At 35.5% G+C, this 27,170-nt stretch overlaps 2 protein-coding genes across 3 annotated transcripts in view; both read left to right on the top strand.

Moving 5' to 3' along the window:
- Positions 1 to 14,885, top strand: part of specc1lb (sperm antigen with calponin homology and coiled-coil domains 1-like b) — a 29,355-nt gene extending 14,470 nt beyond the window's left edge. For both annotated transcript variants that reach the window (XM_026196498.1, XM_026196496.1), the window contains exons 10-16: positions 624 to 702; positions 994 to 1,083; positions 2,006 to 2,171; positions 3,192 to 3,294; positions 11,130 to 11,246; positions 11,448 to 11,507; positions 12,796 to 14,885. In XM_026196498.1, the coding sequence (XP_026052283.1) occupies positions 624 to 702; positions 994 to 1,083; positions 2,006 to 2,171; positions 3,192 to 3,294; positions 11,130 to 11,246; positions 11,448 to 11,507; positions 12,796 to 12,885 (705 nt within the window). In that variant the 3' untranslated portion in view covers positions 12,886 to 14,885. The remainder of the gene's footprint in view (positions 1 to 623; positions 703 to 993; positions 1,084 to 2,005; positions 2,172 to 3,191; positions 3,295 to 11,129; positions 11,247 to 11,447; positions 11,508 to 12,795) is intronic.
- Positions 14,886 to 16,941: 2,056 nt separating this feature from the next.
- adora2ab (adenosine A2a receptor b) lies at positions 16,942 to 24,329 on the top strand. Its single transcript, XM_026196495.1, has 3 exons — positions 16,942 to 17,301; positions 19,556 to 20,264; positions 22,744 to 24,329. Exons 2-3 carry the CDS (start codon positions 19,942 to 19,944, stop codon positions 23,759 to 23,761), a joined length of 1,341 nt encoding a protein of 446 aa, XP_026052280.1. The 5' UTR covers positions 16,942 to 17,301; positions 19,556 to 19,941; the 3' UTR covers positions 23,762 to 24,329.
- Positions 24,330 to 27,170: the final 2,841 nt, after the last annotated feature.

The raw sequence follows: 27,170 nt of genomic DNA, 5'->3' as shown, positions 1-27,170 counted from the left end.
CAGTATTGACATTATGAGCTCAATAATTGAAAGAAAGCTGAAATAAAACATAAATATTAGGGGGGAAACTAAATTATAACAAAATAATAATTAAATGATATAACTTTTTATAAAATATATAAAACCATAATTTGTTTTATATATATTTTATGTTATAATAAAAATTTAAAATAATGAAATGATTAAAACTGAAATAAAATAAAGTTTAATTAAAATATGACAAGGCTAAACTACTAAAATAACAAAAATACAAACACCAAAACTGAAATAAAAAAACTGAAAATAGCTGTAATAAAAGCTATTGATACTATAATAGTATATAAATAAAGCTAAAACAAAATTGGTGCATAATAATGAAAATTATTCAATATTATTCATTCTTCATTTATTGACAGTTTTATTTTATTTTTTTACGTCCCAAGATTTTTTTATGATTTATTTTTAATCTGCTTGCCAAAAATGGTTTGGTTGAAATGAAGGTCACCTCTTAATTAATTGTATTTAATAATAAAAAAAATTACAATGTAAAAAAGGCTAAATATATACAAAAAGTGTTATTAATTTTAGCTGTTTTGCCCAGCCCTGTTTTGACCACCTGTATGTTTTTTTTCTGTATATTACAGAGGCACACCATCAGCTCAGCCAAACCTCTGTCATCAATGCTGGACAAGAGAACGAGCTACACAGACCTGAGCATACCAGGTGGGCTGACATTAGTCACACTTGAAATCTAACTCCTTGGTCTTTTGGTCTTCCCTCACACCGGTTTGATCTAGTTATCCAGAGGTGAACTCGGAGTTAAAGGTCATGTGTAATCATGCTGTACCATTTCCCTCAGGCTTAACATTTGCAGTTAATGACCACTGAGATTTTGTGCTGGGCCTTGAGAAGGAAGCAGGATATTTATTTTAGAAGAGCACAAGCTCAGTCATGCCACATAAAGCCTGTTATTCTTTGTCATGATTGTATGTGTGTTTTTATGTAATTCAATAGCGGACCACCACCTCCGGACCTCACCTGTAACGCGACCCAGCTGCAGCCTCCAGAGGGTGACAAACATAGACTCGACTAAGTCTTTATCAGGTATGTTTAGACCTGTTTAGAGTATTTGTTCTGCACCAGCTATAGTCAAAATCTCATCTATAGAGTCATTCAAAATAACATTTATGTGTTGTGACATCAAAGGAATGGTTTAGACAAAAATGAACCTTTTACCCTCAGGCCAGGTAAGATGCAGATGAGTTTGTTTCTTCATCAGAACAGATTTGGAGAAATTTAGCATTACACTCGATCTCAGGTGGATACACTGCAGTGAATGGGTGCCGTGAGAATGAAAGTTCACACAGCTGAGAAAAACATCACAATAATCCACAAGTAAACCCCATCACTTTTATGTCTTGTGGAACGGAAAGCTGCAAGTTTGTAAGAAACAAATCCATCAAGGTGCTTAAATGCTAAACCGTCCACCTGTCCATAATTCATAATAATGCTTTCTTTAGTCAAAAAGTCCATCTCCTGTTGTTCTCCCACATCACAATCCACCGACACTTTTGTTCAGAATTGTTTTGGACTCTTTGCAAACCGTGCTTGATCTGTCTATATTTCTCTCTTGATTCAGACCAGATGACTTTTACACTGGAGGAAGCATTATCATGTATAGAAGACTCATATTTTGGTGAGAAGTGACGGTTTAAAGTTAAATTACCTGGATAAGTTTCTTACAAACATGCAGCTTTTTATTTCACAGGATGTTGAGTCAAAGCTTATGGCTTATTGTGTTTTTTATCAGCTTTTTTGACTTTCATTCTGACGGCACCCATTCACTGCAGAGAATCCAGTGGTGGGAAAGTGATGTAATGCTAAATTTATCCAAATCTCTTCTTATGGAAAAACAAACTGGATGCCCTAAGGGTTAATAGATTTTCAGCAAATGTTCATTTTTGGGTGAACTATTCCTTTAACAGCACACAGATTTTGTAACGTCCATGCATCCTCTGCCTGTCAGTTTCTCGCAGAAGCAGTGAAGAGTTAAAGAGAGACTTGTCGGTAACAGACACATCAACGCCATCATCAATTATTGCGTTAGGCTCGTCTTCTCCTCAGCTTTCTTTGTCGTCCAGCTCCTCCTCCCCGACCGCCTCGGTCACACCTACCACACGAGGACGTTTACGGTAAGGGACGGCCCTTCCTTGTTCATCTATTTGCCTCCGTCTCTTATATGTTCATCTCTGCTCTGGCTCTTCTTTTGTTGACTTTCCGGAAGACTCTTTCTCTCTGTCAGGTTTGCCTGATCTCTCTATGTTTCACACTCTATCTCTGTCTCCGTCTGTTTGCTGCGGTGTCGACACTTCAGTGTTTTGATAATGAATGTCACTCATTTGCCTGTCCTGAAACCTGACCGTGGGTCCAGCGTGGCTTTTGAATAGGCCATTGGAGGAAGACGAATCATTCTGCACTTTCCTTGATTATCAGTGCATTTCCTTCTGGTCATAGCATTGACTTCCTTGCTGGAAAAATCCAGCTAGAACCAACTTCTGATAGTAGCTGGTTTTACTCACATGCTGGGTTATTGAAACTGGATTTAATATAAACAATTTTTTTAAATAATTTTTCTTATTATAAAGTATTTTTTTACCAGCATTACAGGCTGTATATCAATGGGGGACTGTCAGTTTGCTAATTATTATTCTTTTTTTAAATAATTATACTCTTCAGTGGAGTTAGTTGACTTCTCTACCAAAGAGGATTAGGGCAAAGTAATAATAAAAAATATCAAGATTAAAAGTCATTAAATTCTCAATAAAAAAAATTAAATTACGAGAAAAAGTAATTAGATTTCAAGATAAAACTGGTTCTGTTTCAAGAAAAAAAGTCAAATTAAAATGCAGTGAATAAACACACTTGTGTCAGGTTCATTTCATCTCATTATTTATTTTAATTTCATTATTGCTTGTCCCTAATCTTCTTCCGTACTTTTCTGTGTAGGATGATCTATTTTTTCAATAAAGAATCAATGATCAGTTTATAAACGGTTACAGTGGCAGTGTCAGAAAGATCTTAAAGCTGGTGCATCTATCATGTCAATGCATCTTGGTAGAATTTCCGCTCAAAAAATGAAGAATGGTTTTTGCTATTAAAGTTGAATCCAATATAAAGGAATAGTGTTGTTAAAGTGATTGATGTCTCTCCAGAGAGGAACGGAAGGACCCTCTGTCTGCATTAGCCAGGGAATATGGAGGATCCAAGAGGAATGCTCTGCTCAGGTGGTGCCAGAAGAAGACTGAGGGTTATCAGGTACAAATCTTTTATTTATATATATTTTTTTTTTTATTACCATACTGGTATCAGCCAATTGTAGCTTTTTTTAAGTGGTCATATTATTAAAATCTGCATTTATAATATTTTCCATAATATTAATTATTGTTAAAAATATTAAGTTATATATGCACCCCTATTAATAATCTATTGGCCTGTGAAGTAGTAAAACAGATTACTTCAAACTTCACATTTTTTAATCTTTAAACAAAAATAATAAAATGTAAATAAAAACTCACATGCATACACAAGTAACTAACTTTTCTGTTCTTCAACGAATCCTGAAAAGATGTATCACAATTTCAACAATAATATTAAGCAGCACATCTGTTTGCAACATTGATGATAATAAGTAATTTTTCTTGATCTCCATATCTGAATAATAGAATGATTTCTGAAAGATGTGACATGTGACACTGAATACTGGAGTAAGAACTTCTAAAAATTCAGCTTTACCGTCACAGGCTATTTATATATATATATATATATATATATATATATATATATATATATATATATATTACAACAGAAAGTAGTAATTAAATTGTAACATTTCAAAATATTACTTTTTAATGCAGCCTTATTGAGATTAGATGTATTTAAAATAAATGCATAAAAGAAAATGTGTGTGTATATATATATATATAGAGAGAGAGAGAGAGAGAGAGAGAGAGAGAATGTAAAAATCCTTTTTTATTATTATTCATTCTGACCTGTTATTCATTTTCAAAACCTGTTTATTTCCAGGTTTAAATTAGATTTTGAATTTTATATGTTGTCTCCACCTTATTTGTTAAACAATAGAAACATTATTTCATTTATTTCTGTGTAGCTTAAAATCTTTACATTCAGTTGGGCAATTTCACGGTTCTCAGCGTTTAGGTATTCTTGTGTGAGTGCGTTTGCTTTTTAAATGGAACGTGACCGTGCATAATGTACAGAATCGTCTTCTATCGCAATTACTCTTCTGCTGTCAAGCATTTAAAATGTTTACCATTCAGAGAGGATTTTGGACCATGATGTTACCATGGTTTCCCTCAAGCCAGGAAGTGTGCTACATTTCTCCTGCCCCATGTTTTGTTATTTTGACACCACGTTCCCATAACCCCACCGTCTCTATGTGATTTTTGAGCACATTCTCAAGTTATACAAAGATCAGACAGATTTCACGGCAAACTCAAAAAGAAGTTATGTCTGTTTTTGAAGCAAGTGATAGTACAATTTTGGAAGAAATAGTACAGCACTTGAAATTGTCAACCTGCTATCTTGACACACTTCCCACATCTTTTTTCAAAAGTGTGCTTAACTGTTTAGAAGCAGATCTCTTAGAAGTGGTGAATGCCTCACTTCTTTCTGGGACTTTTCCAAACTCCGTGAAAACTGCAGTTGTTAAGCTCCTTCTGAAAAAGAGCAATCTTAATACCACCATATTGGGGAACTATAGACCAATATCAAATCTTCCTTTTACAGACAAGACTATTGAAAAGGTAGTTTTTAATCAGCTGAACAACTACTTTAACTCAAATGTATATCTGGACAATTTTCCATCTGGTTTCTGACAGCATCACAGCACAGAGACAGCACTCATTAAGTTAATAAATGATATTCCCTCTGATTCTGGCAAAATATCAGTGCTGGTACTACTAGATCTTAGTGCTGTGTTTGACACTGTCGATCATAACATACTTCTAGAGAGACCGGAATCTGGGTCGGGTTTTCTGGGATAGTAGTCAAATGGTTCAGGTCATACTAGGTTATTATGTGAGTATAGGAGAACATAAGTCTAAGTAGACATCATGACGTGGAGTCCCACAAGGCTCAATTCTTGCAACGCTCTTATTTAGCCTGTATATGCTCACACGAAGTCAAATAATGAAAAAGAACCAAATTGACAATCAAAGTTATGGAGATGACACCCAGATTTAACTAGCCCCATCTCCAAATGACTACAGCCCCATGGACTCCCTCTGCCAATGCATTGATGAAATTAACAGTTGGATGTGCCAGAACTTTCTTCAGTTAAACAAGGAGAAAATTTAAGTCATAGCATTTGGAAACAAAGATGAAGTTCTCAAGGTGAATGCATACCTTGACTCAAGGGTCTAACAACTAAAAATCAAGTCAGGAATCTTGGTGTGATTTCTGGAGACAGACCTTAGTTTCAGTAGTCATGTCAAAGCAGTAACTAAATCAGCATACTATCACTTCAAAAACATGGCTAGAATTAGATGTTTTGTTTCCAGTCAAGACTTGGGAGAAACTTGTTCATGCCTTTATCACCAGCAGGGTGGACTATTGTAATGGTCTCCTCACCGGCCTTCACAAGAAGACCATTAGACAGCTGCAGCTCATCCAGAACGCTGCTGACAGAATTCTGACTAGAACCAGAAAATCTGAGCATATCACTCCAGTCCTCAGTTCCTTACACTGGCTTCCAGTTACATTTAGGATTAATTTTAAAGTTACTCATTTATAAATCACTCCTAGAACCTAAATACATTGCAGATATGCTCACTGAACATAAACCTAACAGAGCACTCAGATCATTAGGATCGAGTCAGTTGGAAATACCAAGGGTTGACACAAAACAAGGGGAGTCCACTTTTTGCTATTATGCTGCCTACAGTTGGAACCAGCTTCCAGAAGAGATCAGATCGTAAAACATTAGCCACATTTAAATCCAGACTCAAAACTCATCTCTTTAGCTGTGCATTTATTAAATGCGCACTGTGCTACATCCAAACTGATTGCAATGTATTTATGTATAATCATTTTCTATTTTAAACCTTTTTTAAATTCATTTTAAAAAATCTAAATAATTGTAAAAGTTTTTATTGATATTTTTAAATTATTATTTTAATTCATTTCATGTAAAGCACGTTGAATTAAACTTGTCACCAGTGGATAAAATCCAATAAACACTAGTGGATAAAAGCTATTTTTCAATGAATCTCTAATGTGTTCATTACAAGTGGCCTGGTTTACTTGGAGTGCACTTTTTGCAGCGAGCAGGCGTCTGTTTCTCAGTTTTCAATGTCATTAGCTTAATGCTCTCTCCCCTGGGCCTTCCTGTTTTTTTTTGCACACAAGACCTCTTTTGATTACCCTCTCGCTTTGAACACAGGCGCACAAATGAGAGAGGACACGGGGAGCACGTCTCGATGTCTTCGTGACCCTCTCTTCACACGTTTCTGTTGTGCTGATGCTTGTTTGGCTGCAGTCAACATGGCTGCAGTTTTTACTCTGAATTGTATGGGAGAGTTGTGGACTAAACTGGCTGGTGAAGAATGAAATGACAGGGAATGTTATTTAAAGAATTTACAGTTGAAGTAAAAACTAAATTGACCTTTTAAACTCTATTTTATAATTTTATCTTAACATTTTATTTTCATTGTCATTTTGTCCTCAATTTGAATTAAATTGTTATAATAATAAAATTGAATTTATGAATTTGTTTGGTATCATTAAGTTTCTCATGCTCACCAAGGCTGCGTTTATTTAATATAAATACAATAAAATAGCAAAATTGTGAAATATTTATTATAATTAAAAAATTTATTTTTCAAAAGCCACTACTCCAGTCTTCAGTGTCACAGAATCCTTTATAAATCATTCTTATATGCTTATTCAGTTCTCAATAAATATTTCTTCTTATATTATGTTGAAAAATGTTATATATAATTTAAAATACTTAATGAATTGAAAGCACAAAATACCAGTATTTATTTTTTTATTTTTACATGAGATTCAGCAAAGACACTTTAAAAGTAAAAATAGATCAAACAAAATATATAAACAACAGTCGCTTTTAAACAAATTTTAATCTGATTAATAATGTTTTTTTTCCTTTTCAAAACATTTGCCACTTGGGTTGAGATTTTGTAACATAATTACAATAACATTCACACATGTTAAAGTGTAGCTAAATAACACGGATGCTTTTTGGGGACATTTACTAAGAAAAGCACTACCACAGTGCATAGTCAGTGGTCAGTGTTCTAGCCCAGATCTTTTGATGAAAAACAGGGCATCATTATCAGTGTGGGACCACTCTGGTGCTCCACAGACCTGGGTCTGTTGCTGTCTCTCCATCCCCTGCTGCTGTGGCCCACTCTGATGAGCTCATCACTTTTTTTCACTTCACTCTTTGTGGGTTGCCACAAAGCTCTGCCAATTTACGCTGTCACTTTGCACGTTTACACTGGCCTGCCACATCTGATAAAGGCTGTTACTCTTTCTTTCAAATCTTTTTGCTAGAAGAAGTTGATAGCGTAATCTGAAAGAGTGCTTTTGTTTCTTTTGGAAACTCTGGAATATAGATCCGAAGAATGGGTGAACAAATAATCATTTCCAGTAAATTGCCACCATACAGCCTACGTATTTCATTCTGGATTCAAGGTACAACAAACAAAGCAAATTTTGGCATCAAAAAACAGATATAATACAAAAAAACACTAGATAATGATCCTAGCTAGCTATCCGTTACTGTGCCTCTTGCACCTCTGTTGTACTCTAATTGCACCTATGAAATCTGTTTTATTTTTTTCCCAAATTCTATTTTATTTTTTCCAAATTCCATTTTATCCTCTGGATTGTGTTTTTAATGGTTAAATTAAATTGTATTAATCAAAAAGCATGTATATTTAATTAAAATCTTGAAACTTATACAATTTCTCATCAATTTCCTAAGTTAAACAAAAGTTATATGGTTAGTGCTCTATGAAATGTTTTTTTTTTTTTTTAAGTCTGTAATTATACCCCCAAAAAATATAGTTTGTTTCATTATAGTAATAGAAGTAATCCATTTACAGTCTACTGGACAATACAAATGTATTTCTGGTACAAATATCTTTAAATTAAAATTATTAACAGTAATTTAAATTAACATTCTTAAATTAAACTGGACTTTTTTATTCTGTGTGTAAATGATATGACACTCGTGAAGTGACTCTCAGAACAGTTTTGGAGATGTTCATGTATATATGTCCTCATTTAGTAAGACGACAGACACTGAAATCACTGAGAGCGTCGCGTGTTTCAGAATGTGTTATGCAAAACCACGTGTCTGTGCCATTCATTTACACACACACACACACACACACACACACACACACACACACACACAGAGACACACAGAACATGCAGGATTCATATTTAAATAGTATATTTACAGATAGTAGTCCATTTAGTGGTCTGAATTCAGTGTAATGACCTACTTTTGATTCATTCATTCAGAATTTTTACAAGTTCCATGACATTCTGTGTTATTCAGTAAATTCCGTTTTATGACTGGATTCCGTGGTTCCTTCTGTGTCTTCTGCAACACGGAAATCATAGGGCCCTACACTAGTTCAAAATCTGTAAAGGGATCTGTAAAGAAGTCTCTTATGTTTATCAAAGGAGGAATTTATTTGTTGAAAAACTGTGAAAACAGTAATACTGTGAAATAAGGTTATTACAATTTAAAATAATGCTTCTCTATTTGATTATATTTTAAAATCTAGTTTATTTCTGCAATGGCAAGCTGTATTTTCACCATCATTACTCCTGTCTTAAAGAGTCATTATTTACTCACCCTCCTTTCATTCCAAACACACAAGAACTTTGTTTATCTTAAGTGTTTTTGATAGAATCCGAGAAAATCCAAATCTTACCCTGCAAAGAAAGCAATGCAACTACCATGTTCAAGGCCTGGAAATGTACATCAATAAAACAGACCATGTGACATCAGAGTATACTACGAGAATAACACTCATGTAGTCTTGTGAACGCCCAATGAAGGCTGACACGAAATAGAAGAAATTGTTGAATAATGTTGAATAATTGTTGTTTTATTTGCGCACAAATAAGTATTCTTGTAGTTTCATGCAATTAACATGAACCACTGATTTCACATGGGCTACTTTAACAATGTCCTTACAACCTTTCTGAGCCTTAGGCCCTGCCCACACGGAGATGGAGCTCACCCCAATCCGATCGTTTTTTCCTCATCTCAAGAAATATCCGCGTCCACACGAAACCGCAAAATGATGTAGTATACATGCCAGACCAGTATGTGGCGCTGTAATTCTGCCACAGAGATACACTAAAAACGGAGAAGAAGACTTGGACTATGCTCATAAACCTTGCGCGTGGTACACAAACGGACATGGAACAATACATTTATTAATCTTTGTTAATGTTAGTTAATAAAAAGACAATCGTTCAGTGTTTGTTCATGTTTTTGTTGCTGTTACGTGACGTAGAGGTGTCTGACTAGGGGGGAGACGTGGGCTGATGACGTCATCGTTTCAGAAAATATATGGATTAGCCGTCCAGACGAAAACACAAAGATGGCGTTTTCAAATTTATCCACTCTGGGACCCGGTTTCAAAAAATAGCAGTTTCACCTTACGAAAACGCCGGATCCGTGTGGACGAAACGCCCATCCGATAAAAATGTGTGCGTATTCACAGAAACGCGTCTCCATGTGGACTGGGCCTTAGACGTGTCAGTTGCGTAGCTGTCTATGCAGGGTCAGAGAGCTCTCGGATTTCATCAAAAATATCTTAATTTGTGTTCCGAAAATAAACAAATAATCTTACGGATTTGGAAAGACATTAGGGTGAGTACTTAATGATTTTTTTATTAGATTTTTTTGTTGAACTGTCTCTTTAAATGTCACCTGATCCTTCAGAGATCATTCTAATATGCTGATTTTGTGCTTTAAGAAACATTTCTTATTATTACCAGTGTCAGAAATTCAGCTGAATTGTTTTGTTTGAGGAATCCATGATACTTTTTCCCCCCAGGATTCTTTTGAAGAACAGCAATTAATTGAAATATCTTTTTGTAACTATATAAAGTATTTACTATTACTTTTTAATTAATCCTTGATAAATAAAAGTATTAATTTGTTTTTAAAAAAATCATACTGACCACACACTTTTGAATGGTAGGGTATATGTGCAAATGTGACGTGAGAGCTGTCGATCTGAGGAGGAGGGCATTCGTTGGCATTAATGAACGCAAACCCTCTTTCCTGGTCACAACAAAACCATAAATGGCCCACATTGAGTCAGATGGATGGCTACTTCCGTGTTTGGATTGAAGCATGTGTGAAGCATGCTGATACAGATAAGCAAGGCTGCAGAACAAATACTTCAGCATGAGGCGAGGATGTCTATAAGCGAATATGCTCTCAGAAAAGATTTAAAGTTCAATTCGATCACATTTTGTGGAAGTACATGAGAAAATGGTTGTGCAACAGTGTACCCAGAATACATCTCATCCATCAAATTCTAGGTAATGGAGAGCTTATAGTAAACATGTTATTTTAGAAACGATTTTTACTTACAAACTGTTTCAGACCCACATTTTATTGTATGCAAGTCTACGCAGAATCTGACATTTTCCACACTTTCAGTGCTGATTATGAGCAGAATTTTGCTAAATATTGTATCATGTGTCTGTAAAATGATCTGCGGCTGAAAGCACTAAATAGGCAAAATATTTACTAAGCAAACAACGTAATGCTGCGTGTAATGTAAAATATGTAGCAAGATAAGGTTTTTGGTCAACATTCACTTTAAGTATCTCCAAATAAGATGCGTAAATGAAAAGCAATTTTTCCAACGTTTGTGTAAACACTGAAAAAAAGACATTTAGTTCTGTCTAGATTTACAGCTGTTGCTCTTAACTACAACCATAATGTCACAGGGGCACGGAAAGATACACTGCTTCATCAGGCCCTCTGAATCACCCACCCAATTCCCTCAGTTCATCTACTGAAATTGTAATTATTGATCTTTTTTTCTCCTCCTCCACACACATAGAACATTGACATCACCAACTTCAGCAGCAGCTGGAATGATGGGCTGGCTTTCTGTGCCATACTTCACACCTATCTGCCGGCACATATCCCCTACCACGAACTCAACAACCAGGACAAGGTCTGTACCCTCAACACAAAAAAAAGGCACGAAATTCACGTAAATTGAACAATTTTTAATTTGGCCCAGTTTATCTGAATTCACTGATCAGTCAGTATATATCAGATGGCACAATAAAACATTTTTAGAGAAGACTTGCATATACTTCCCAATAATTACAGTCATTTATTAACATCATTTCTTCTTGCTTGTGTTTTGCAGAAGCGAAATTTCACTTTGGCCTTCCAGGCAGCAGAAAGTGTGGGAATTAAATCGACACTGGTGAGTTTAATATGAATATCACCGCTTATTAATATATATGTCGTATTACAGTGCCTCAGAACTCAATTAAAAATGAGGCAAGGATGCATTAAATAAATCAAAGGTAATAGTGGAGACATTTATGTCACAAAAGATAATAAATGCAGTTCGGTTTAGTTTTTTTTTTTTTCATCGAAGAATTCTGGAAAGAAATGCATAACGGTTTCAATTAAGTTATGAAGCAACATTTTATCATCTATTGATAAAAATAAATGTTTCTTGAGTTGAAAATCAGCATATTAGAATAATTTCTGAAGGATCAAATCATGTGACACAAATTCTGCTTTGCCATAGCACCGATACATTTTATAAAAAGAAAAATATTAAAATAGAAAACAGATTGTTTAAATTATAATATTTCACAAAATTACTGTTTTTACTGTATTTTAATAAAATAAATGCAGACTTGCTGAACTCCTTAAAAAAAATCTGTTTTAATAACTTTCCTGTCAGAGGAGGCATGTTGTATCCATGCCTTTTTTTCTTTCCTAATGAAATTCTGTTAAACATATGATATCTCAGTATGATGTACAATCTCTTTATTGATATCGGTTGAATAAATCTTCTAAACATTAGTAGATCATTTCCTAATTTTGCTCTCCACCCTACTTGCAGCTATAAAACATTAACGCAACTAGCTGTGACTTCACATTCCAGAAAAAAACATCTCAAATTGAGAAACATTCAACTATGAATCATCAGTGCTCCTCCATATTTGTGATCTTTCAAGGGTTATCTTGTCATAGCCTGTTTTATACAGCTAATTTAACCTTTTAGGTGTGTTGTTAAAATGCATGTTTTTATTCTTATGCTTTTTTTTTTAGAAACTCCTTCCATTCACTCATGCTGCGTTCCATTACTATTATAAGATAAGCCTTTGTTGTTTCATCATGCTGCAATGTTAAAAAATCATGTCATGTGGTAAAAAGGGCAACACATACTGTGCAAAGAATGAACCAAATACTTAGATAGCATAGTAATATCACATTATTAAGCAGTTTTAGTGGATAAAATATGTTCCCTATTTTGAAAAGAGGCCGCAGTATTTAATGTAATGCCTTCGTAAAGCTGATTGCAGTAAAACCATGACTTCTAGTTTTGCTGTAACAGTTGTGTTGTTTGCTCACAAGCTGTGGCAAGATAGTTGTGTAACATAGCACACAACGTCACGTAGGTTGACACAAACATCCTTTTTTCTGACCAATTCCCCTTGCCTTCCCACATCTGACTCATTGTCTCTGTCTGACAGGACATTGGTGAAATGGTGCACACAGAAAGACCTGACTGGCAGTGTGTCATGACCTACGTGACGGCCATCTATAAGTATTTCGAGACCTGAGGATCTTCTTGAACGTCTGCAGTCGGTTCACTTTCCTTGCTGCGGCCAAGATGCTACAAATTTCCCAGATGCCTTAGCTGCGAATCCTTACGGTTTCCTCCAGTCTGTTCCCAGAATCCTGTATAGCTGCTGAAACAGGCCAGATCCTACGAAGCTTCTCCGAACTGCAGTGCTTTTGAAGAGAAGTGGGAAGTCGGTGGGATCATGAGCCAGCAACTTGCTTTAAGAACATTGCTACACTAATTAAAGTGTATTGTGCCCACCGAGCAACACAAATGTGTAATTCTGAATACGATTGCCTTTGAATGTTGCCTTGTTTTATAGTTTTGTCATAAGGATGCCCTCTGCATGCCAGTATTGGTCTTAGATTATCAGTATTTATTCCATAGAGTGATGGCACAACAGGCTTCGCCCTCACAAAGATGCCCGAATAAGCTTAAATCTGACAAAAAAAAAAGGAATATTTCTCCCTAAAATACAAGTTTGCTGGCAATTTACTCATCCTCAGGCCATCCAAGGTGTACATTAGTTTGTTTCTTCATCAGAAAAGATTGAGAGAAATTTGGCATTAAATCACTCACCAGTAGATCTTCTGCAGTAAATGGGTTTGTTTCTTACAAACATGCACTGTTTTCTCTTCACAAGATGTTAATTAAAGGATTACTTGTGGATTGTTGTGTTATTTTTATCAGCTGTTTGGACTCTCATTCTGACGGCACCCATTCACTGCACCGAATCCATTGGTGGGCAAGTGATGCGATGCTAAATTTCTCCAAATCTGTTCTAATGAATTTGAAATGAAATGAAATTTAGGTTTTTGAACTACTCTACTCTTTTAACATTCAGCTTGGTTTTGTTGATATGTGTTTTTTTTTTATACACTAAACGAAAGCTAATTATGAATCTAATATGTAATTTGTAATGAAGCTGTTTGACAATTTTTTTTTTTTTACTCTATGCTCATTCCAGCTCATCTTTCATCACTGAAAATGCTGCAAGACCTTTTTTCCGCTTGAAATGTCAGCACAAATGAAATGCATGGCTGCTTGTTTTCTGTTTTACAGGATATTTTTCAGCATTTCAGTTCTTTTTGTCTGCACTACTAATCCTTATTTGACACCTAAAGCCAGCTGGGTTCTGGAAGCTTGCTGATTCAGATTGAGTTTGTCTTATGGGTGTAAAAGCACAAATAAAAAAGGCTGAATGTGGATTCACTGATATGAATTATGAAATAAGACCACTACAATCCAGCCGCACTGTCAGCACATGGTTAAATCCCGTATTGTACCTCTCCCATTATATACTTTACGTCTGTCAATAAGCCTCCGCACACAAAACCCAAGCCTTACATGGAAAAGAAAAGGCCAATAGCACAATTGATGTTTTAGATAAACTTGCTCTGCTGTCTTCACTGCACTGCTGTTTTAACATTTTTGTTTTGTAAATTCTTCGAAGGGATCAAGTGGGTTGCAGCAAAATGATTCTGCCAATCACAACAGTTCAAAGTGAATTTTAGGTCAAGGGCACGTCTTGTTTTTGCTAAACTATAATTTATTCCATTTAAGCTACGGAGAGCCCTGTCGTGTTTTAAATGATAGATTTAGTTTGACAGTCCTCAGTGGTGTATTGGTTTGTTTATATGTGGAAATGTCATTGACACTGACATTGAATTACCTAGAAAAGGTCAGTAGTGACAAGGAGTATTTTTGTTTGGATCTTCTTGTGAGATGTAGGTTGTGACCTAATCATGTAAGGTTTAATATGAAGATTTCGATTTGAACCAAATCATGTCATATCATACTGTGCTTTTCTTTAAAACATTTTATAATTCATATGTGTATAAATCCTGGAATGCCTTTTTGACACTACATATGCTTTTTTGTTTCACAAAGAAAGATTCCTAGAGCACTGTATGACATATCAAGGGGGAAAAAAGTACAGTAAGGTTTTGTGAGAACAATATTTGTGTGCACAAATACAGTCTGATATTTTAAAATGCATTCAGTGTGTTGATTTTATGTCTGAATGGGTTTTGTTGTAAACCGTGTTGTTATAGCCTAAAACAAAATTCTTAAAATATTAATATTAATTGAATTAATATGAAAATACTAAACGAAAATACTAAAACAAAAAATGTGTTCCTGTGGCTCAGTGGTAGAGCATTGCGTTAGCAGTGTAAAAGGTGGTGGGTTCGATTCCCAGGGAGCACTTTAAGTTAAAAATTGTTAGCCTGAATGCACTTTAAGTTGCTTTGGATAAAAGTGTCTGCTAAATGCATGAATTATGCATGCAAGTATAGAAGCTAATTTAAATTACAAATAAATATTACAATAGTAAATAAATAATGTTACATTAACTCCGCTTGTTTACATAACCCCTCTCAATTGATTTTCTACCTTAATAAAACTCATGTTTATTTAAATACTGATATATTGATATATTGATCTCTTCTTGGTCTTTGGGGTCATTCCTTGCACCTGTAAACAATTTCTTTTACCGTAAGCTACATAAATTCAGCACATTTCTGCTAGGCTTGAGCAGGTTTGTCCTTCTAGATCGAAAATGGATCCAAAATCCAAGAGACTTTTGTGTACAGACATGATTTAGAGCTCAACAGCACACACCAATCTTTTAAATGAACCTGGTAGCAGGTTAATCCAAGGACACAAGAGCATGAAACCGTAGAATGGATGGTAATCTAAATTGAGTGTTTCTCTCCTACTTTTTTCTTTTCTTCTTTTTAATCCAACCTTTCCTGGAAGTCCTGCATAGCACTTATGGGAAGAATCAGAAATGGAATCTAAACTACCCCTTCTCTTGTGGAAAGAAAGGAGTGAGCCAGCAGAAAAGGTCTATTTAAACAGCTGTACTCAACAGCTTCCTCCTACTACTAAAATAACCTTTCATTTTCACACCGATTGTGTCTGGCACTCTGAGGTAAGTGTCTATATTTGTGCCGAGGGCTTTCTGCATAAACAAGGCTGTAGTAAAAGGTGAGCATGGAGGCTGTGATTTGATTTACTGAAGGGCCACAAAAAAGTCTTGGGCTTATGTATTAGATCCAAATCATTAAGAAATGTCATTGCAGTGTGTGCTGCGTGCTTTAATGAAGTCCTTGGTCGGTGGACCTCAGCCTCTGGTTTGCTGATTACATACATTTATCTTCATGTGGCCCTGAGGTGAAGCAGGATGTTTCGGTGGTACGTGAGAAACCACACAATCACACGGTACTCGTCAGGTCCCTCACTTCCTCATCCTCACGCACGTTTACATCCGCCATTGGACTAGCTGCGTATATTTCGAACTGGGTTTACTCCGATGAAGATAGATTCTAATAACTAAATTCCCCGGATGAAACATCGTTCGTTATGCAGACTTGTTTTGCTGTAAACGTCAGACGGCCTACTAAGTCCCTTCTTGTACTGTCATTAAAACAAGATTATAGATTATCTGCACGATCATCTCAAATGACTTAACTAGGTTAAGTTAATTTAATAAGTTAAAAAAAATCTCTTTTCACACATCATATTCACCTAAACATTTAGCCTATTTACGTCAGTTGCTTTAGGCTAATTTGCCTATTTTATACTTTATTTAATTTTATTATTATATATTGTATTATTATTATTGGATATTACTAGTAGTAAATAGATTTTATTTCATTAATTCATTCATTCATTCATTGTGATATTGATCTAGTTTTTTTATTATTTTATTTTTCCTTTATTCCTTTTTTATTTATGAGGGTTCATATAGACTAGAGAAAGAGATTATTAAGGCAGAAAACAGTGTGTAGTTATTTTTGTATTATATGTATTTAAACCGTTATACTGCTTTTATTTATTTATGTAGGCTAAGTTTTCTTTGCTGTTATATATTATATTTTATTTATTTACATTCTGTTTTATTTATTTAGCCTAGTTATGATAGTGCTGGCTCATCCATCTTTACTTTTATTGTAACTGCAAGGACTATAAAGAATGACAGTATGAAAGCATGATTAAGTTACCACCCACAATGATCCTGTAGGGAGGGAAACATCGTGTTTAATGCACTTTTCATAGTTCGAATAGATTAAACTACGAAAACCAATGAGGCGTGGGTCTCTCTCTCAGAGCGCGTGAGTGTCACTGCTGTGTAAGCGCGCGCATTGTCTGTGACCAGCAGCCACCAAAACTCCACAGAGCGGAGAGAAGCGGCGACTCAACTCGCCTTTTCCTTGACCAAACACGTTCAGAGTAGAGCTTTTGTATTTGTATTACTTAGTCAGGGTGATAAAAGGTGTGGAACGATTTGGTCTGTATTTTTTTATTATTATTATTCAGTTTTGCGGTTGGGAATTCAGAAATGACAGAATGCCTGCAGAGAAACCTACAACTCAGGTGCACCGCGGAAACACGCTTGTAAACAGCTAAAGTGAGTAACGGAAGTGTTTTAACAGTTCTTAAATATATTTGTTTATGTGCGATTTAACTGAACTTTGTCAACCTTTTAGATTTTTTAATGTTTTGATGTTTTGCTCATTCTAATCTTTAAATTCATTATTTTTTTATAATTAATGTCACAACTTTGCTCACGTTTTTTGATTTTATTGTATATTTTTACAGTCGGCATAAATAGTTCACATGACAAGCAGTCACAGAAGTCTCCAACAATGTGACATATTCATGTGATGTAATAAATACTTTTAAGAGCATTTTCTTTAAAAAAAAATGTCAATAAATTTTTTTATGCTATTTATCCACTTTTATGACCTGATTTTAACTGTGAAAATAATGTAATGTATTTGTTTAATTATTTATTTGTAAAAATATTTAATCATTTGCCACACCTCATGGCCTTAAGTGGATTAAAAATGGTAAAAAAAAAAAAAAAGATGCATTTTAATGAACCCCTTATCTTATAGATAAATACAGTTCTTAAAGATTTGGATGAATATTGCCAGCTATATAACCCACATAAAAGCTATTTATAGGTATGTAACCTATAAACCTATGCAACCTATTTATAGGTATGTAAATGTTTCATCATTCCTCTAAATGTCGAATTTTTCTTAAGAAAAAGTTTTGTAATGTGTTTCTCTACTATGACGTCATTAAAATGACTTGAGATGTAGTTAACTACATCTTAACTACACTAGAATTATGTTACAATGACCAAGATAACTGTTAGGCATGCTTTTTGAATGACAGATAGGCGTGTAGTACACACTTATCATAGACCCCCAAACCCTAAACATCATTTCCTCTCACACTGAACATGCTCGCTGAGCAGCTGTCATACGGTATTTCCACACACCCACGCTTTTGTTTTGTTTTTTTAATACAGACATGCATGATGTGTCTCGTGAGGGACTTTTTAAAATTATTTTTATTCTGGACCTCATATCGTTATATTACAATACCTCATTACGGTTTAACCAGTTTTGGAAAGTACCTTGTCTTAATGCACAGGAAGCATTTTGTAAACCGATGCATGCTAATGCAAAAGTTGTTAAAATGCAACATGCCAGACCTGTGCTTTGGAAACAATTTGTCACTTGAGGGAGTCAACAGCCATACCAAAGTCACGCTGAAATATAAAAAGCAAAACGGCAACACTAAAACTCAGAGGGAGAGTTATTTTTTGTGCCTGATCAAACAGACTGGAGCTAAAAGATAAGAAATCTAAAAAAAAGATAATGTGGCCTATCCCATGGAAGGCATGTTGTAGTTAGTCAATTCATTCTAGATAGTCCTACACAAAACCACAATAAATGACCCAAAAGAGTCAGAGGATTGTCAGACTGATTTAATTACACATACAAACAGACATTTTTAGATACTCTGTTTTGTTGTTGCTGTTGAAGCCAAACCTGAACAATTCAGACTGAGCATTATCAAGTATTAAAGTAGAGCTGAAACGGATTGGGATCTAACTAAAAGTAAACACATTTAACATTTCACAAAATAATTGTATTTCAAACAAACAGTTTTTTTTTTTACTAGAATAAAATGTCATGTTGTCCACAAAAATATAATAAATAATAATAATCAGCATATTAGAAAGATTTCTTAAGGATCATGTGACACTGAAAACGAAAGACTGAAAATTCAGCTTTGTCATCACAGGAATAAATTACACTTTTAAAATGTATGGAAGTAAAAAAAAATGTTTAAATTGTAACAATAATTCACAATATTACTGTTTTTACTGTATTTTAAATCAAATAAATGCAGCATTGGTGAGCAAAATAGACTTAAGAGACCCAAAACTTTGGAACGATATTGTTTGTTGGGATATAAAAGAAATAACTGATAATAATGAGCAATTATTCATCCAATGAAGAAGAAATGCATCTATTTCATGTAGAACGTCAATGAAACATGAAAGCAGAATCACATGAATAGGTACAAAAGAATACTTGTTCACAATTCACAATTAGCCAAGAATAGCAAAGGCATTGCAAAGTTCAACTGTACACATCCTAGAAACCAGTGAATGAAGTGCTGGCCTGGGTCTTGTGATAAATAGCAGGCATGCACAATTATTTTATTCATATTTGTGGAGTCTTTCTTAAAATAAAAGCTTATTGTTGGATTTAGTCTGTCGTCTTTTGATGGAGACCTCCTGTTTGGGCGATGGAAAGAGGTTGATCTTTTATTGTGCGATATGATTGTTTTTTCTACAGGGTAAGAAGTCCCAGTGAAGGTGTACCCGAGCCGCTTTATGCAGTCTAGTAGCTGTTTCCTTAAAGACTTTCAATGAAAGGCTGAGCTGGACCTAAGGGACACGCTGGTGAACGGGTAAATCGAGATTTACAGAGGGGTGTCACCACTGACCCTGCAGTCACATCAGTGTACTCCAGAGTGGTTTAGCAGCTGATGCCAGGTTATTTCTATCCCCTCTGTCCATTGAAACAAGATATTATTCATTCAAGAGAAATGGATGGACCGGCCAATCCTCACACCTATTGCTGTAGCCATTGAGTGGCGGAGGGAAGTCCCACTGAGCAATTATCGGGAGCACAACTATGTGTGTCCCTGAGGATGTCCTTTCACACCGGTTGATGGCACCATGTCTTCTCCCCTCTACATTGTTCTTGAGCTCCTGATTGGGGTTTTGGCTGTGGCAGGGAACGTTCTGGTGTGCTGGGCCGTTTGCCTTAACAGTAACCTCCAGAGCATCACAAACTTCTTTGTGGTGTCGCTGGCTTTGGCGGACATCGCAGTGGGACTCCTGGCCATTCCGTTCGCCGTCATCATCAGCACGGGCTTCTGCAGCCAGTTTCACGGGTGCCTCTTTATTGCCTGCTTCGTGCTGGTCCTCACACAGAGCTCCATCTTCAGTTTGTTGGCCATTGCCGTGGATCGTTATATCGCCATCAAGATCCCATTGAGGTGAGTGAATGGTTTTGTTGTGAGTTTAATGGTAATAGTTGAAGGCAGACTTTTGGTAAGAAGAGGATAACATAACTGATCACACGATTGCCTGTGTGAGTGTTTACATATGTATTTAATCAAATGTTATATGTTTGGAGAAATATTATTATCTAATCTGTATTTATTTGTAGTTTGCTTGTTTTGATAAGAGGTTAAAGGCTCCTAGATTGTGTGGCTCTCTCTTCCTCTCTCTTGATAATGACTTGATAATTGGCACAACATGGACCGCAATTCCCTTAGATACATGTAATTTCCCCTTTAATCACTCTTTCTCTTCTAGCAGTGAGGTGATTTCTTCAATAAATAGGCATGCAGCTTCACACTGTTGACACATGTTTCAAGAATAGTTCATTTCAGTAGAGCCAAATCAATAATCAATACCTAATCTGTCACCATGTTGTAATATAGTGACATACAAAGAAACAACAAACACATCTATCTATCTATCTATCTATCTATCTATCTATCTATCTATCTATCTATCTATCTATCTATCTATCTATCTATCTATCTATCTATCTATCTATCTATCTATCTATCTATCTATCTATCTATCTATCTTGTTACAAAACTTTCCAATCTATCTAATTATGACTTGGATCCATCTTGTAGTGTAAGCCTTGGGGATTTTCAGCTGTTATTGTCCGTCAGTTGTAAATTATAGGTCTGATCCTTTAAAAGAAAATAATAGCACACCTCTGCACAATAAGCCGCATGATTTGTGGCATCATTCATTGTCTGTAGCACAAACAGTGTGGGAGTTTAATACTTAGGTTTAGGGTTTTTTCCAAATATGTAGTGCAGTATATGCACTATTTACGCAGTGATTAAAATACATAGCACAAAAGCAATACTTGCCTTAGTATTTACTGCTAAGTATAGCTCAGGCCAGTGATATTTATCAAAAAAAGGGCTTATTTAAACATAATTTACTTAGAATGTAAAGGCTGTAGAGTCTTTAATGTGGGGCATTTTGCACTCCAGTTGAACATTGTAATGGTTATTCTTAAACGCTCTGGCCCAGCATCTCTTAGCCGCACTTTTCAGTAGCTGAATGGTGTGGGACTTTACCACCCGCCTGCGTAGAGGGTGTGATGCACATTTCTGCTCATGGTGTAGATTGAGCCGCCCGAAGCATTGTAAGAGAACAGCAGTGACAGCAAAAGCCCCGGCAGGTGTTGATTACATAAGGTCTGCCGGCTTCCAGTCTCTGTGGGCGTGTGAATGAGGTAGCAGTAGTACTGGAGCCCTGTAAGTCCTCTGGGTTTAATGAAGTAGCCCCTGTTGTTCTCGATGGGCCTGATATAAGCCCAAGGATTTTTGGAACAATTGACATTCGACCATCGTTTCCAACTGTTGCCCTTGGCAAAGGAAACATGTAGCAGGGCTGTCTGAATTATGGGATGTTTGAAATGCATAACGGCGGTGGATTTTGCACAACTGTATTTGTAAACTGATGCTTATACAGTTGCTTATGTGCCATAATTTATTATAGCACTTTGTTCTAGGTTTTTCAAACAGGGGCCTCAATATAGTAATGTTCTTAATTAAACTTTTTTTATATATATATTTGTGGTCTGTGAGTATGCAAAAATATTCACTCCTTCTGGCTATGTAGACCAAACACATTACCAATTAAGTAAAGACAGATTTTCCTGCAATACCTGTTTAACATCCTTGCAAAAATGCTACAGAATCTGCAGAGGTCAATGTATGACTATTGTGAGCCTGTTATTTTTAGTGAACCAAAAAAAAAATATAACCACAACACACAACACAACCAGTATAGTCTGACTTTCAAATAAATCAAGTCATTTCTTTTTAGGAAGTCAAAAACATGTAGTCTGGCCAGTGTGGTCCAAATCTTGAATGACTCAATTTTGTCTTTAATAGTTAAGGCCGAATAATTGGATTGCTTTTTTTGCCGCCTCTAAAAATACTGTGAAAAGTTTATTATCATTTCCAGCTGAAAAAAACACTGATTTAATTGAACAATTTAATTCTTCCCATGGTTTTCTAATTATAGCACTGAATAGATTAAGGTTAAATCGTACAAAAACAAGGCCTGCAAGTATTATTTTAAGAATAGGCACAATACAGGTGAAATATATGGTTCTTATTAGCACATATCCTGGTATTTTTTACTTTGGCAACAATTACCAAAGCTTACCACCTAAACAATGGACATTTCCCAGGAGCAAAGTCAGTGCATGCATGTGTTGATTCGGGGGAAAAATGGTGCAGCCTTTTCCAACCCTGACAGTATTCATGCACTGTGTGCACAAAAAAGTAAGCGTCCCACTCCAGGATGGACTTCAGGAAGATACAGTTGTAAAATATAATACAAATTTTGCATGCTTATCACTATATAGTGCTCCATAGCATACTTCCTTCCAAAAATGCTGTCTCATGTTTGTTTTTGTTTTGTTTTGCTAAGGTACAACAGCCTTGTCACAGGCCGAAGAGCCAAAGGCATCATTGCGGTATGCTGGATACTTTCAGTGGTCATCGGTTTGACCCCCATGCTAGGCTGGAACAGGCATGTCGCCGAGGGCACCAACAGCTCCTGTCCTCAAGGTATGACGGAGTGCCTGTTCGAGAAGGTGGTCACCATGGATTACATGGTTTACTTCAACTTTTTCGGCTGTGTCTTGCCTCCGCTACTTGCCATGCTGGCCATCTATGCACGGATCTTCATGGCTGCCCGTCACCAGCTCAGACAGATGGAGCAGAAACTAGTACACTTGCAAGGACATGCCCACAAGGAGGGATACTCATCCCGGTCCACACTGCAAAGGGAAGTCCACGCGGCCAAATCTTTGGCTATCATCGTGGGCCTCTTCGCTGTATGTTGGCTCCCATTGCATATTATTAACTGCTTCACACTGTTCTGTCCACTGTGTGATCGACCTCAGGAGTGGGTCATGTACCTGGCCATAATACTTTCACATGCTAATTCAGTAGTGAACCCCTTTATATACGCCTACCGAATACGTGATTTCAGACACACCTTCCGAAGGATCATTCGACGCCACTTCCTGTGGCATGGAAACAGACTGGCCACTGGTAACAGCAAGGGAGGCATGGCTGCTTCTTCTGCTGCAGTCAGTGTGATTGAGAATTCTTGTACAGTGTCCAGTAGCTATGTATTGGACGGCAATCCCATTCCTGGCATGGTTTCCTGTGACAAATTCACAAAGCAAATGCCACCAAGAACCAGTCCTCAAACGGAATTCCAAGACTTAGGATACAGTTTAAATGGAACTTTGGAACATTCCTTTCCCACCAATTCGACAAAGATTTTCTCATTACAAACTGGGGAGGAAGTTCCCTCCATCAGGGACCATGTAGAAATCATGACTGTAAAAGACTGCAGTGCTATTACTAATGGACATGTCAGATGTCTGGTGCCCATAAGGACAAGCAACTCATCTGATCTTGCAGAAGTGTCATGACGCACACTTCCATAAAAGATATTCCAAATGAAGCTTGTTTCATTCTTTATCACTGGTCTGAATTATTGTGCTAGTGATGGTGACTTCACTTACATACTAGCAAGGGTCAGGAAAGATAAAATTATGTGAGGATCATATAGCTCCTGTGGGAACCCTCACACCACAAATTCCAGGAATTTTCAGACCTCATGAAGAACTTGTTTGCTGACATTGTTGAGCGTTTCCAAAGCTTATATGTTTCCAAAGAGATTATTAAAAGAGCATTGTTTGCTGGTCAAAGTGGGAGAGGCCTGATGGATTTAATCAATATTCTGGGGAATTCAGCTAAATCTGTTATGACCATGCCATAAAAGACTTTGATGTGTGGCATGTTTTAAAGAAGTTTAATCTTTCTGTTCTTTTTTTTAGTAGGTGTTTGTCCAAACTGAGAACATGTACAGTCAATGCAACTGCCAGAGCCTCTGTAATGTAGGGCTGCAAGATTTGGGGAAAAAATCATATTGCAATTTTTCTGATAAAATGCTTTGAAAAAAAAAAAAACTCCAGGTTTTTGTTAAAATAATAATAATAATAATAATAATTATTATTATTATTATTACTACATAAAAATAAGAAATATTACTTAAAATATTTAACTGTTAATATATATATATACATATGTATATATATATATATATATATATATATATATACATATAAAATGCATGTTAATAAGTGACCTAAACTGGAGTTTTTACTATGAGCCATGCTGCTGAAAACACTGGATCATGAGCTACTTGTGTGTAAAAGTGCCACAATTCACTCTGAAACTATACATGCCGTGTATATGTATTTATATTAATATATGTATTTAATAAAATCACAGCCTTTGCAATCTGATAATCGTCATTGGTAAGCCATTTTGTTTCATTTCAATGAATCATGCAGCTCTATTAAAACATGACCAAACTGAATATTCTACTGATTGTAAGCATGTTATAATATTTCAAGAAATCTACTGAATAAAAAAAAGCTATACCGAATTTTGCCCAAATAGAATTTATGAATAGTGATGAATAAGATCCAATGTGCTTGATTAGAATCACATGCGGATATCAATAATCCATTAAATCAATATCAATTCTGTGCAACGTCAAGTTCAGTTCAATTCAATTCAGGTTTATTTGTATAGCACTTTTTACGATGCAAATCATTACAAAGCAACTTTACAGAAAATTACGTTTCTACAATATTTAGTAGTCAAGTGGACTTCTTGTTACTCAATAAAGTGGACTTTAATTCTCATTATAATGATCAAATTTTACAAGTATAAACAATAATGAGTCATAAATAGTACATCAAAAGCCCAAGCATGTGCAATTGATTTATTTAGTCTACAGCACAACATAATGATTAGGGATCATAAAATTGAGAATGTATGACAGTGCTGTTTAATCTCCTCTTCTGACACGCATGCATACGAGCGCAATCGTGCACTCTTACACAGACCAGCTATGATTGTATTTACAGAGAGACTGCTGACGCCAGCAGCTGGCCTAATGCAAAGGAAATCAAATGAAGAGGCATTTGATGATCCCTTAAACTGGACCATTACACTTCCTTTTTCCTCATTAAAAAGCTCTAGAGTGGGAAAAACCTGCACTCTGTACACAGTGCATGTATTTGACACATGGGAGTTGACATTTCTGTATGTGTAACTGTCCATTTATAGAAGCAGCGAGTCTAGAGTGACCATTCATAAAAATGGAACAAGTGAGCTTGACTTCTCAGGAAATGTTTTTTATATCCTTGATCATTGATATTGCCTCTGTATTTGGCCTATGTTGAAAAGAATCGAAAAATTAACACATCCATTACCATGTTTTAAAACAGCATAAATAATTAGACATTATCATATTTTATTTATGTATTTCTATATTATGTACATTTTCATATATACTAAATATAGATATACTGCATCTAATATATTGACAGAAAACAGTTATTTTTTAACTGTAATGATAATCCACAATATTACTGATCAAAAATACAGCAAAAATCATTAAAAAATATATAAAGTTATATTTCACAATATTGCTTATAAATTAAATATAAAAATATAATAAAATGACACTAATTATAATCATTACAACATTAAAAAGGAAAGAAACGGAAGTTCTTTCCATTGCTTAGAAGATGGTGCAATGTGTCCAGCACTTGGTGATAGTATATCAGTTCAGATCTAGAGGTTTGTTGGTTCTAGCTGAGATATTTCAGTCAGCTCAGCAGTGGCATGGTTTGATTTTGTGTTGAGAGCACCATTTTTTTGATGAGACAGATGTTCTTTACAAAAACGTATCTCTGAACTTACGCAGTAATTTATCTTCTTCCATCATGTATGCTTGTAGTGTAAATCAGCTAGGAGTGAAGCTAATAGACTGTCAGCTTGTCACATAGATCAGTAGCAGCTGGCAGGTTCATTCTGCTGCTAAAATGAGCTTTGAAGACATTGCTGAGAGTTACTGTGTAATCAACAGACACGTCCCCACTCATTCCACTATGTCACTGTTTGTAATTGGTTGAACTGACTGTTTCCTCTTTTGTGAGGAAAGTTCAATCTCATGATTGGACAATTTCAAGTTACAGAAAGATTCTTTTGGTACTATTTGATCAACACATGACAATTTCCTTGTTAAATGCGCACTTGTTTTTAAGGAAAATTAAAATAATAATAATAATAATCTAACCAATGATAAAATTCCTTAGATAACATATTGTAACATATCTGATACAAAATAAATAAAGTAGGTGAAACATATATTTTGGATGGAGAGGTGGGTTAATAGGAATTTACTGTTACAACATTATGTGCTAGGCCCATATTTAAGAGGGAAAAAAAAGCTATCGTTGACCCCCATTTCACCATTTCAGTACATTATTAGTCTTTTACCACTTCCCTTAATTTCAGGAAAACAGGAACATTCAATTGATTAACAGAATTGGCAGACGTAATACTTCCTGTCTTGGCACGTCAGTTCAGCCCATTTTTAAAAGGTCTCTTGTTCTGCTGTGATTTACAGACAAAGAGGAAAAGACTATTGCTAAGAATAGACACAGAATCAGTCTATCAAGCAGCAGGATGACAGAACAAATTTAGACCGTATATTGCTGCCTTGCACAGTTTCTCAGACTAGAGCAATAAATCTTGATGACGCCAAAACCAAACAAATAGCTTCTCAAAGTTTTTTCCCCATTGTTTAAAAATGTATTGTTTAATATGTGGCACATAGCTTACTGTATCATATAAAAAAATAGTTGTTTCAGAAAAGTTCATGAAATCTGTCAAAAAATGTATTGCGTGCACAAAAATATTAACGATTTTAACTAACATTATTTAAATTTAATTATATCAAGCAGAAATAACACTCAC

This window comes from Carassius auratus, chromosome 21, assembly GCF_003368295.1.
Source record: "Carassius auratus strain Wakin chromosome 21, ASM336829v1, whole genome shotgun sequence".
NCBI classification, from domain to species: domain Eukaryota; kingdom Metazoa; phylum Chordata; class Actinopteri; order Cypriniformes; family Cyprinidae; genus Carassius; species Carassius auratus.
Note: the sequence above shows the minus strand (reverse complement) of the source record. Positions and strands in the feature narration are given on the sequence as shown.